Source organism: Xenopus tropicalis, chromosome 10 (genome assembly GCF_000004195.4).
Source record: "Xenopus tropicalis strain Nigerian chromosome 10, UCB_Xtro_10.0, whole genome shotgun sequence".
In the NCBI taxonomy this organism is placed as follows: Eukaryota; Metazoa; Chordata; class Amphibia; order Anura; family Pipidae; genus Xenopus; species Xenopus tropicalis.
This window is the reverse complement of record NC_030686.2, coordinates 6910471-6922727: the sequence shown is the minus strand read 5'-3', so window position 1 is coordinate 6922727 and position 12257 is coordinate 6910471. Positions and strand designations below refer to the sequence as shown.

The window sequence follows — 12257 nt, the reverse complement described above, 5'->3', positions numbered from 1 at the left end:
TGCCATAGACAATACTGAGAATTGTCTCTGCTAAACACACGTAGAGACAGTTATCAGTAAATGATCAGCATTGTCTGTTTAGTAGCCACGACAAGTAGCTAGTAGCTCTGTGTGTCTTCACCCTTAGAGCTACAAGTAGCAGCTACTTGTCGTGGCTACAAAAACAGACAATGCTGATCATTTACTGATAATTGTCTCTACGTGTGTTTAGCTGAGGAAATTCTCAGTATTGTCTATGGCAGGGGATTTTTAGCCGTTTAGTAGCCATGAAAAAGTAGCTGCTACTAGTAGTATATATATATATATATATATATATATATATTGCTTTGACAGGGGTACAAAGGAGTGAGCAGTCTGGCAACTTGAACCTGCTGTGTTGCCTTTTGTCAAATGCAATTAAGGGCAGAACACATTATGGATTTAACTTTTTTACCCCCACTTACACCGTAGAGAATATAATTAATAAAACATTACAGTTATCGCAGGAATAACAGTTTCATCATTTGCTCTGCGCTACACCCCTGCATGCTCGAAAACAAGAAAAAAGTTCATATTTAAAAATATAACCTTTATTCAATACAGATTTGACTGCAGCTGTATATATATAAATTACCCTTTTAACACAAATATTAATTCCAGATCATCCTTCTTTCGGACAAAGATGTCATTTAATTATTAGGCAGAAAAACAAATGTTATTTAAAATCAAGTCTCTGTTTATTTGTCCATTAACTTAGGATTTGGAGTTTCTGGTTCTTTTATCCCTTCAGAACTCCCTTCTGTAGCCTGTGTTATAGCTGGGCTTCCTGTAAGCTGGATGGGCACGTTCCGTCCCTCCTCAGCTGGGCTCAGTCCCTCTGGGGCTTCTATAAGCAGCTTGCCCTCAGCAGTCATAGTGCAGCTTAGCTTGTCCTCTCTTACATTCATGGGAAGATCTGCCTCTTTCCTGAATATCTGACATTTGTACGAGAAGGAGCCTTTCCCATCATTACACTTTGACTCCTTTGCCCCAGTCACCAGCAGCTTTCTTCCCAGCAGTTTGACGGTGAGCTCTTCAGGCGAGAAATCTTCAACTCCCAGACACAGCGTGAAGCCTTTATCGGTGGCTTTGGCATCACTGCCGTTTAGCACCGGCAACGTTTTGTTCTGCTGAACTGTCACCTCCTGCAACAGCTTCTGGTGGAATTGCTCCATGAGATCAAAGCTCGATTTTATCTTCTCTACAGTCCGGATCATCTCCTGTTCCAAGTCTGAGAAGACATCTCTGGAGGCTGGCCAAAGTGGCTGTAAGAAGGAGTTCATGAAGCTCGGGGAGGGTCTCCTCTGGAGGTGAAGACAAAGCATAATGGTCTGCGAGAGGTCTTCTTCTGAAAGCTCACAATCTGCTCTGAAGGTTTGTTCAAGAGAAGTCAAATGCAGAGGGTTTTATACCCGTCCCAAATGCTTCCAGGGATTTCCAGAGCCCTGCCTTGCATGTTTTACTGTTGGTAAACCTCACAATACATAACATAATGACTCAGAGCTAAAGACTCCCCAGACGCCGGACATACTAACATTACATAGTTTACACCAATAGCTGTTAACTTAAAATATCCCACTGATGTCACTCAGCAGCAGAACAGCATGAACCATTAGGGAGTCATATTCCAAAGAGGGAATCCATTACCATTCATTACTGCTTTGTTATAAACGTGACCCCTATCTCAAAGGCAAAGTATAAAACCTATAAAACATTAGTATAAAGCAGAATTTGTTTTACAAAACTTATATACAGGTATGGGACCTGTTATCCATAATGCTCAGGACCTGGGGCTTTCCAGATAAGGTGTCTTTCCATAATTTGGATCTCCATAACTTAAGTCTGCTAAAAAATCATTTTAACATTAAACACAATAGAAACGTTCTGCCCCCAATAAGGGGTAATTATATCTTATTTGGGATCAAGTACAGGTACTGTTTTATTATTACAGAGAAAAGGGAATCATTTAACCATGAAATAAACCCAATAGGGCTGTTCTGCCCCCAATAAGGGGTAATTATATCTTAGTTGGGATCAAGTACAGGTACTGTTTTATTATTACAGAGAAAAGGGAATCATTTAACCATGAAATAAACCCAATAGGGCTGTTCTGCCCCCAATAAGGGGTAATTATATCTTAGTTGGGATCAAGTACAGGTACTGTTTTATTATTACAGAGAAAAGGGAATCATTTAACCATTAAATAAACCCAATAGGGCTGTTCTGCCCCAATAAGGGGTAATTATATCTTAGTTGGGATCAAGTACAGGTACTGTTTTATTATTACAGAGAAAAGGGAATCATTTAACCATTAAATAAACCCAATAGGGCTGTTCTGCCCCAATAAGGGGTAATTATATCTTAGTTGGGATCAAGTACAGGTACTGTTTTATTATTACAGAGAAAAGGGAATCATTTAACCATGAAATAAACCCAATAGGGCTGTTCTGCCCCCAATAAGGGGTAATTATATCTTAGTTGGGATCAAGTACAGGTACTGTTTTATTATTACAGAGAAAAGGGAATCATTTAACCATGAAATAAACCCAATAGGGCTGTTCTGCCCCCAATAAGGGGTAATTGGGATCAAGTAAAAATTATTATTATTTGCTTTAAATTGAGTCTATGGTAGATGGCCTTCCCGTAAGAGATGGTTACGGGATAATGGATCCCATACCTGTATCTCTAAATCACTAATTAGGCACGGTTAGTTTCTCTATGAACCTCAGCATACATTCATGAATACAAACACTTTGTTTGCCAGTTAGTTCCAGGCAAATATTTCCAGTTTTTCCACTTCGGTCTGCACATTTCCCCTTCACTCTTCTGAAATTACAGTCTACGAAGCAGCACACAGGGCAGAATCATAATGCCGAACTGAGTCTGGTGATGTGTTCATTGTGAATGCAGTCAGTGAAGCAAACTTTCCTTTTCTAACTTCCTTTTCTTGCTTCCAGTAAAAGCCAGTTAATTTATGTAAGTGCAGTGGTATGTCGACTTTCTGCTTGCTAACTTTAGCAGTTGCAAAAATTGCTTTTGAATAAAGAATAAAGGAACAGTAACACCCAATAAAATACAGTGTATTAATGTAATTAAAATATAATGTACTGTTGCCCTGAACTGGTAACAATGGGGTGTTTGTTTGCTACAGAAACCCTACTATAGTTTATATAAATACCCCGCTGTGTAGCCCCGGGAGCAGCCATTCCTGCACTGGTACAGCTGGGGTGTTTGCTACAGAAACCCTACTATAGTTTATATAAATACCCCGCTGTGTAGCCCCGGGGGCAGCCATTCCTGCACTGGTACAGCTGGGGTGTTTGCTACAGAAACCCTACTATAGTTTATATAAATACCCCGCTGTGTAGCCCCGGGGGCAGCCGTTCCTGCACCGGTACAGCTGGGGTGTTTGCTACAGAAACCCTACTATAGTTTATATAAATACCCAGCTGTGTAGCCCCGGGGGCAGCCATTCCTGCTCCGGTACAGCTGGGGTGTTTGCTACAGAAACCCTACTATAGTTTATATAAATACCCCGCTGTGTAGCCCCGGGGGCAGCCATTCCTGCACTGGTACAGCTGGGGTGTTTGCTACAGAAACCCTACTATAGTTTATATAAATACCCCGCTGTGTACCCCCGGGGCAGCCATTCCTGCACCGGTACAGCTGGGGTGTTTGCTACAGAAACCCTACTATAGTTTATATAAATACCCCGCTGTGTAGCCCCGGGGGCAGCCATTCCCGCACTGGTACAGCTGGGGTGTTTGCTACAGAAACCCTACTATAGTTTATATAAATACCCCGCTGTGTAGCCCCGGGGGCAGCCATTCAAAAGAGAAAAGGCACAGGTTATATATGTGATTACAGATAAGCTCTGTACATTATAATGGATTTTTTTCTGTTATCTGCTATGTAACCTGTGCCTATCTCCTTTGAATGGCTGCCCCAAGGGCTACATATATATATATATAAACTATAGTAGGGTTTCTGTAGCAAACACCCCAGCTGTACCAGTGCAGGAATGGCTGCCCCCGGGGCTACACAGCGGGGTATTTATATAAACTATAGTAGGGTTTCTGTAGCAAACACCCCAGCTGTACCAGTGCAGGAACGGCTGCCCCCGGGGCTACACAGCGGGGTATTTATATAAACTATAGTAGGGTTTCTGTAGCAAACACCCCAGCTGTACCAGTGCAGGAATGGCTGCCCCCGGGGCTACACAGCGGGGTATTTATATAAACTATAGTAGGGTTTCTGTAGCAAACACCCCAGCTGTACCGGTGCAGGAATGGCTGCCCCCGGGGCTACACAGCGGGGTATTTATATAAACTATAGTAGGGTTTCTGTAGCAAACACCCCAGCTGTACCAGTGCAGGAATGGCTGCCCCCGGGGCTACACAGCGGGGTATTTATATAAACTATAGTAGGGTTTCTGTAGCAAACACCCCAGCTGTACCAGTGCAGGAATGGCTGCCCCCGGGGCAAATAATAAAAAATAAAGACCAGTTGCAAATTGTCTCAGAATATCACTCTCTACATCATCTTAAGATAAACAACCCCTAAGTTTAGCAGGGCCCCACCATCCAAACTGGTGCAAGTTCTCCCCGCAGTTGATAGGCTGGCCCTGTATAACCCAGAGTGAACCAAAGATTCCCCCCATACAGACAAACTGTAGATTGGACTCACATGCATTAAAATACAAAAAAAAGGTGCTTTTTTTACGCAGAAAGCTAATTATAGTCATTCCCTGCATCTGGCGGCTGCATTAGTCAGTGGAATTAAGTATAGGGTTAGGGACCGTTCCACATGACAAATCCTCTTTTTGTGGATGGCAGGCAAATGTCACATCTCGGTGGGATGCAGATTATAGGGAGAGGGATTACTCAGCCACCTACAGCTGCTGCTGGAACCTCTTCAGAAATCATTTCACTCATCATATCTTTTAAAGAAACATTATTAGTAGGAATATTAGTAATAAAAATGTCACATTTACCTTATTACTGCCTGTCTCCAGCCCTGCTTTCCTCTGCTTCCCCAGTAATATATCTGCAGGGTCGGACTATGGGGTGTTGGGCTACCACCTCTGGGGCCCCCCACACCCCACCACAGGGGCCCCTTAACCCCCCCCACGGCTCAGGGGAGCATTGTCTGGGATCGACAGCATCCGACTGGGCCGCCTGGGTTTTTTATGGTACCCTGGCGGCTGTAGATCTCAGCTGGTGCTCCCCTGAGCCTTGGGGGGGGGGGGGGGGTTAGGGGGCCCCTGTGGTGGGGTGTGGGGGGCCCCAGAGGTGGCAGCCCCAGTGGGCCCTACACCCAATAGTCCCAGACCTGAACCCCCCAGGGCCCTCCTGCAATCTGCCGGTCTCCCTCCCATGATTCACCACAGGTGAGTTTCATTTAGGCACGCTGCAGGGAGGGGGTCGGAGGGTTTGGGGGCTCCTGCATGGAGGGGTGGGGGATGTGAAGGCAGTAGGAGCCTTTGGGGGGGGGGCAAGGGCCCCTGAGGCAGAAGCCCCGGTGGGCCCTGCACCCCCCCAGTCCAACACTGGGGATCGACCCTGTATATCTGATGGCACAGGGGCAAGTTGAGAAAAGTTACCAGGGGCAGCAAACATCCACTCCTGGTAACTTAAAGAGCCAAAATTCCAATTTTTAAATTGGAATTTCAGCTCTTCTAGTGCATAGAGCGATACTGCGCTTTCCGCACTAGCAATGTGGCCCCCTCAGACAGCTAGGGCCCCTGATGGCACACTGGGCATTTGGTCACTGTGAACTTCTCAGGAGGGAAATGTGACAAAACATTCTGCCTGTATAATAATAGTACAGGTATAGGACCTGTTATCCAGAATGCTCGGGACCAAGGGTATTCCGGATAAGGGGTCTTTCCGTAATTTGGATCTCCATACCTTAAGTCTACTAAAAAATCAATAAAACATTAATTAAACCCAATAGGATTGTTTTGCATCCAATAATGATTAATTATATCTTAGTTGGGATCAAGTACAGGTACTGTTTTATTATTACAGAGAAAAGGGAATCATTTAACCATTAAATAAACCCAATAGGGCTGTTCTGCCCCCAATAAGGGGTAATTATATCTTAGTTGGGATCAAGTACAGGTACTGTTTTATTATTACAGAGAAAAGGGAATCATTTAACCATGAAATAAACCCAATAGGGCTGTTCTGCCCCCAATAAGGGGTAATTATATCTTAGTTGGGATCAAGTACAGGTACTGTTTTATTATTACAGAGAAAAGGGAATCATTTAACCATTAAATAAACCCAATAGGGCTGTTCTGCCCCAATAAGGGGTAATTATATCTTAGTTGGGATCAAGTACAGGTACTGTTTTATTATTACAGAGAAAAGGGAATCATTTAACCATGAAATAAACCCAATAGGGCTGTTCTGCCCCCAATAAGGGGTAATTATATCTTAGTTGGGATCAAGTACAGGTACTGTTTTATTATTACAGAGAAAAGGGAATCATTTAACCATGAAATAAACCCAATAGGGCTGTTCTGCCCCCAATAAGGGGTAATTATATCTTAGTTGGGATCAAGTACAGGTTCTGTTTTATTATTACAGAGAAAAGGGAATAATTTTTAAAAATTAGAATTATTTGATTATAATGGAGTCTATGGGAGATGGCCATTCCGTAATTCAGAACTTTCTGAATAACGGGTTTCCAGATAAGGGATCCCATACCTGTAATAATAATAAAAAAATAAAGCTAGCACTGTCTGGCAGGTATCGCTTGGGGATGTGGAAAGTTCTGCCTGACAGTACCAGTAAATAGAATGTGTCCAGTAAATGCTGCCAGCTGATTGGTTGCCATTGCTGACTGTACCTGCAGCAAAGGTTACCCTCAAATGTTTAAATCCTCGTAATAGCAAAGCAATTTATAGCTCAGAGGCGCCAGTCGTTTCCCACGGAGTCACAGCTCAGTAATAGATATTATGACTGGCCAGAGCCCCAGTTTCCCAGCACGGAACATACAACACATATTCCTCATTCACAAGTCCGGTCGCTTCCCTCCTCCTCCTCCTGCTGCTGTCAGTCATTGCTCAGGACATGATACATAACAAGGAGGTGGGAATAAATGTGTATATATTCTATATTAGGCTGTGAAAATAAACTCTGACATTCAGATGCCCCAGACATCCCAGAGGAAGGCAAAGAAAACATACTGTGGAATATAAAGGGATATATTTACCACCCCCAACTGTAAATTATAAGGATATCAGTAGTCACTGTGCCATGTTAGCCTGTAGGTGTGATTGCGGCACTGAAATGGAAGTACAGGTATTGGACCCCTTATCCGGAAACCCATTATCCAGAAAGTTCCGAATTACGGAAAGGTCATCTCCCATAGAGATTTTTAAAAATGATTTCCTTTTTCTCTGTAATAATAAAACAGTACCTGTACTTGATCCCAACTAAGATATAATTACCCCTTATTGGGGCAGAACAGCCCTATTGGGTTTATTTCATGGTTAAACGATTCCCTTTTCTCTGTAATAATAAAACAGTACCTGTACTTGATCCCAACTAAGATATAATTACCCCTTATTGGGGGCAGAACAGCCCTATTGGGTTTATTTCATGGTTAAACGATTCCCTTTTCTCTGTAATAATAAAACAGTACCTGTACTTGATCCCAACTAAGATATAATTACCCCTTATTGGGGGCAGAACAGCCCTATTGGGTTTATTTCATGGTTAAATGATTCCCTTTTCTCTGTAATAATAAAACAGTACCTGTACTTGATCCCAACTAAGATATAATTACCCCTTATTGGGGGCAGAACAGCCCTATTGGGTTTATTTCATGGTTAAACGATTCCCTTTTCTCTGTAATAATAAAACAGTACCTGTACTTGATCCCAACTAAGATATAATTACCCCTTATTGGGGGCAGAACAGCCCTATTGGGTTTATTTCATGGTTAAATGATTCCCTTTTCTCTGTAATAATAAAACAGTACCTGTACTTGATCCCAACTAAGATATAATTACCCCTTATTGGGGCAGAACAGCCCTATTGGGTTTATTTGTTAAATGATTCCCTTTTCTCTGTAATAATAAAACAGTACCTGTACTTGATCCCAACTAAGATATAATTACCCCTTATTGGGGCAGAACAGCCCTATTGGGTTTATTTGTTAAATGATTCCCTTTTCTCTGTAATAATAAAACAGTACCTGTACTTGATCCCAACTAAGATATAATTACCCCTTATTGGGGGCAGGGTAAGACCCTAGCAACCAGATTGTTGCTAAAATACCAAATGGAGAGCTGCTGAACAAAGAGCTAAATAACTGAAAAACCATAAAAAATGAAGACCAATTGCAAATTGCCTCAGAATTTCAATGTCTACATCACAGTAACAGTTAAAGGGCATCCGTTTCTGCAAGACACTGGAATAAGGGGCTGGAAATGGCCCGTCCCTTGGTTGCCAGTTGCCCATGAAGGCTTTCTGCTGGCCCAGCATTCTGTAATGAGAACAGGGACTCGGTGTGGCAATGAATCCCATAGCCGGCAGCTAATGACGCTGGGATCTCCTTAGTGTGCACTTTTTTTTTTTAATTGCAGCAGCTGCCCTTTGTCACTGCGTTGGTGACAGGGATTTCACTGCCAGTCATTTCATAACAGGAATAATACTGCGCCCGTGGCCGCCACTTGGGATTTTTTTATATTCAGGCTGCACAGATGTGACATATAAAGGCCACAGGAATCATTAATGGAGAGTGGAGTTGATTAGATAAGGACAAACTGGAGGTGCGGTATTTAAAGGGGAACTTGGCTCGATAAGGAAAGGAACATCCCAGTGCAATGCATTGTGGGTTATGTAGTTCCTGCATGCTGTCTGTAAGCTGAGGAGAAGCTGTTACAATGTGTAACATCAGTGTTTTAGTCCCTCCTCCCCTGCCAGGATTACAAATGATGCAGAAAGAGAAGAACAGTTTTGCAGCTGGATTTCAGCATATAAAATGGTATTTATTTATTATGGGAGTGTTAGGGTATAAGTAAATGCCAATACAAATCCATTCTGCCTTCTTCATTCTTGCCTTTGTGTTTCTGTTCTGATTAATGATAATTCCCCATTCCACAGGAGAGTGAGTGGTCAGCGCCATATTTATACAGACTTCAACCCAGCTAAACATTTCACCCACTAATCCATATGTTCTTTTACCCCCCCGAAGACATGTCCCTGCATTAAACCACATTGTTGCCCATAAGTAACAAAAGGTGCTAAGTTTGCCCAGGAGCAGTAACCCATAGCAACCAATAAAATGTTTGCTTTCCATATAAACCATTTTAGAGACCATGGGGGGATTTACACTATAGTTTACCCAAATGCTAGAAAATAATTTATAGCAATTGCACTATGAAAAGGTCAACTTGATTGGACGAGAGTCCTGTTTCAGCCTTATATCCATTTAAACCCTTACACTAAAAAATAATTATCACTTTAAAGGAGAAAAGGGGCATGAATAAAAATGATCAGCCCTGGAGAGGCTTAGTGTACCACTGTAACCCCCCAATACTACCCCCCAAGCTGATCTGGACCTGGCTCAACTGAGCATGCTCAGTGCCTGGAATCACTTGCAAGAAAAGATCAAGTGCCCCAATATGGTACTTGCCATCCTGCTCGTTATGCAGAGGGGGGTGTATTGGGTGGGTGCAGTATTTTGGTTCACGGGGGTAAATTTTATTCATGACATTCTTATTTAAGAACTGTTTGTATAAAATAATAGGAAGCAAATGACCCCCCCCCCCCCCCCCCAGGTATATACAATTAATGCACTCACTGTAAAGATGGCCATAAATGGGCAGATTGAGGCTAATTTCCCACGGAGCGAGTTAGTCAACTGGGATAGATCTCCGAGTCTCGGGTCCTACGCTGGTTTTCAAAGTCACAGGCCACTTTGTGTGACTTCGGAAAGCCCAAGAGATGCGTAGGACCCGCGACTCCTATTGGTGCCGGTGAGAAAGCATTTTGGAGCAGTCAATCTCCTCCAATAGCAGCGATCTATCAAAGGCAACTAACTCACTCCGTGTGACATTAGCCGTAAGATGCTAATTTGAGTCCTTTAGACCGATTTGGCAGCTTATCTGCCAGTGTATGGGGACCCCCCACTGACGGGGGGGTGCAGGGGACCCCCCCCCACTGACGAGGGGGGTGCAGGGGACCCCCTAGGGTCCCCCGCTGAGCCTCCCTAACCCAACGTCCTCCCCTGAGCGTGCTTAAGTTTTACGCTTCAGGGGAGGAACACTGTCGGCCAGCACTGGTTGGGTCTGGGACGCCAGAGACCACTAGGGCCGGAGCCCACCGGGGTTTTTTTTCCCTGGTGTCCCGGCTACCCTGGTATTGACTCATAAACATGGTCCTCACTCCGATTGCTCATATCTCCATGGTTGGAATTTGGATAATCAAATTACCCATATATTGGCCCCCTTAGTAGGGCATACCAGGGAAAGATCTCACTTAACAAGCAAATCTTATAACGTATGGCTACGAGATATTGTTTTCACGGCACAACTGTAGTTTACCTGCTCATTTTCTACAATAGAGATCTTTTAGCGCTTGATAAAAGGTCTTATTTGACCTGAAACGTTGCTGCTCTTGTTGTTTGCCCCAGAAAACGTTGCAATAAAGGCATTTTAATCTACAAAGACAAGAGGTGCTGTTCCTGTTCTTCTGTACCTGTTATCACTATTAGACAAATATACTAGTATAGACTAGTAATCCTTATTGGATCTCTTTATAAAATTGAAGGCAATTCCAAAGATCAATGGAAAAAAAAAAATGAATTTTATGAAGAAAAATTGCATATTTTGTTTTACTTGATTACAGATGTTAAAACTTTTATTTTCCATTTATTTACAATAGTCTCTTCCCCCTTATTTATGTCCAGGATCATAGATTTATAAATGGTTTATTGTAGGCGATTCACTGGCGCACTAATAACCAGGTTCCCCCGGCAGGTCAGCGCTGCGACTACACTGACAATGTCATCACGTGGAGTTATAATAATGATGAAACGGCTATTGAGTAGGTATTGTATTATCAAGGTATGTTGATTAAGTACATATTGCAGAGAACATAACAATACAAAATACAAGAATATGAAAAAAAAAAAAAAAAAAGATCCCTTCCCCTTAATACTCAGTTTTCATTTGGTCAAACAACTGGGTTTGAGATATGAATGCAATTCAGAATGCCTGATGTCCGTTAGCCTCCGCTCCAGTCTCCCAGAATCCTAGTGGTTCTATATAGTAGGCCCATGAGTGCTGCTTAAAGAGACAGTAACACCAAAAAAAAAGAAAATGTACCAGTTTCCCTGCACTGGTCAAACCGTTTATTTGCTACTATAGTTTATATAACTTAAGCTGCTGTGTAGCCCCGGGGGCAGCCATTTAAGCTGGAAAAACAGAGAAAAGGCACGGGATACATAGTAGATAACAGATAAAACACCATTATATTCTACAGAGCTTATCTGCTATGTAACCTGTGCTATTTCTCTTTCTCCCCCGGGGCTACACAGCAGCTTAGTTATATAAACTATAGTAGTCTGAGGCAAACAAATGGTTTTTACCAGTGCAAAGCAATAGTACATTATAATTATTGTAAAACACTTTGAGCTTTTGGTGTTACTGTTCCTTTAATATTTAAAGTCAAAGATACACTTCATTTCAATCATGACGATACCTTTCAACTTTGATATATTTAGAATACAGGGGAGAGCACAAACAAAAACAACAAAACAAAAATAACTACAACAGGCTGCAAATGGCATCAGTAAACCATGTCTGGCAACTAGTCCTCATACCATCATGTCATTGTGCAAATAATGCTCTTCTGTGCAGGGCGCCCCGTGCATTTTGTCTTTATTTCTATTGCAAAGAGCAAGAAATCCTTGTTTGATTTGATACCTGGGGCAACGCCTTACAGTATAAAACTAGTAGGAGAGATGGGCGAGACAGCCGGGGGACCTCCTGCATGTCTGCGTTTTGCAGTGCTCTGTCTGAAACAATGGTAGACACAAGTGCTATAAGAGCTCCTTCATATTCTGGAAGAACACCAACATCTGCCAATAATGCAGAGCCTCGTTATTCCCTGAATAAAGGGTCGATGTACGAATCTAATTACTACCTGTAAAGGGCAATGGCCGAGATACCGTGATCACTTCCTTCCATCCTGTTCTAAAAGTGCTTCTACCATGTTGAA

The 12257-nt window shown here is 42.6% G+C and overlaps 1 protein-coding gene across 1 annotated transcript; it reads right to left on the bottom strand.

Moving 5' to 3' along the window:
• Positions 1–547: 547 nt before the first annotated feature.
• Positions 548–1512, bottom strand: LOC100491399 (heat shock protein beta-11). Its single transcript, XM_002939034.5, has one exon. It carries the CDS (start codon positions 1341–1343, stop codon positions 717–719), a length of 627 nt encoding a protein of 208 aa, XP_002939080.1. The 5' UTR covers positions 1344–1512; the 3' UTR covers positions 548–716.
• Between the last annotated feature and the right edge of the window lie 10745 nt (positions 1513–12257).

Coding starts and splice junctions, on each gene's coding strand:
- LOC100491399 (XM_002939034.5), bottom strand. CDS start 1,343: ATGCTTTGTCTTCACCTCCAGAGGAGACCCTCCCCGAGCTTCATGAAC.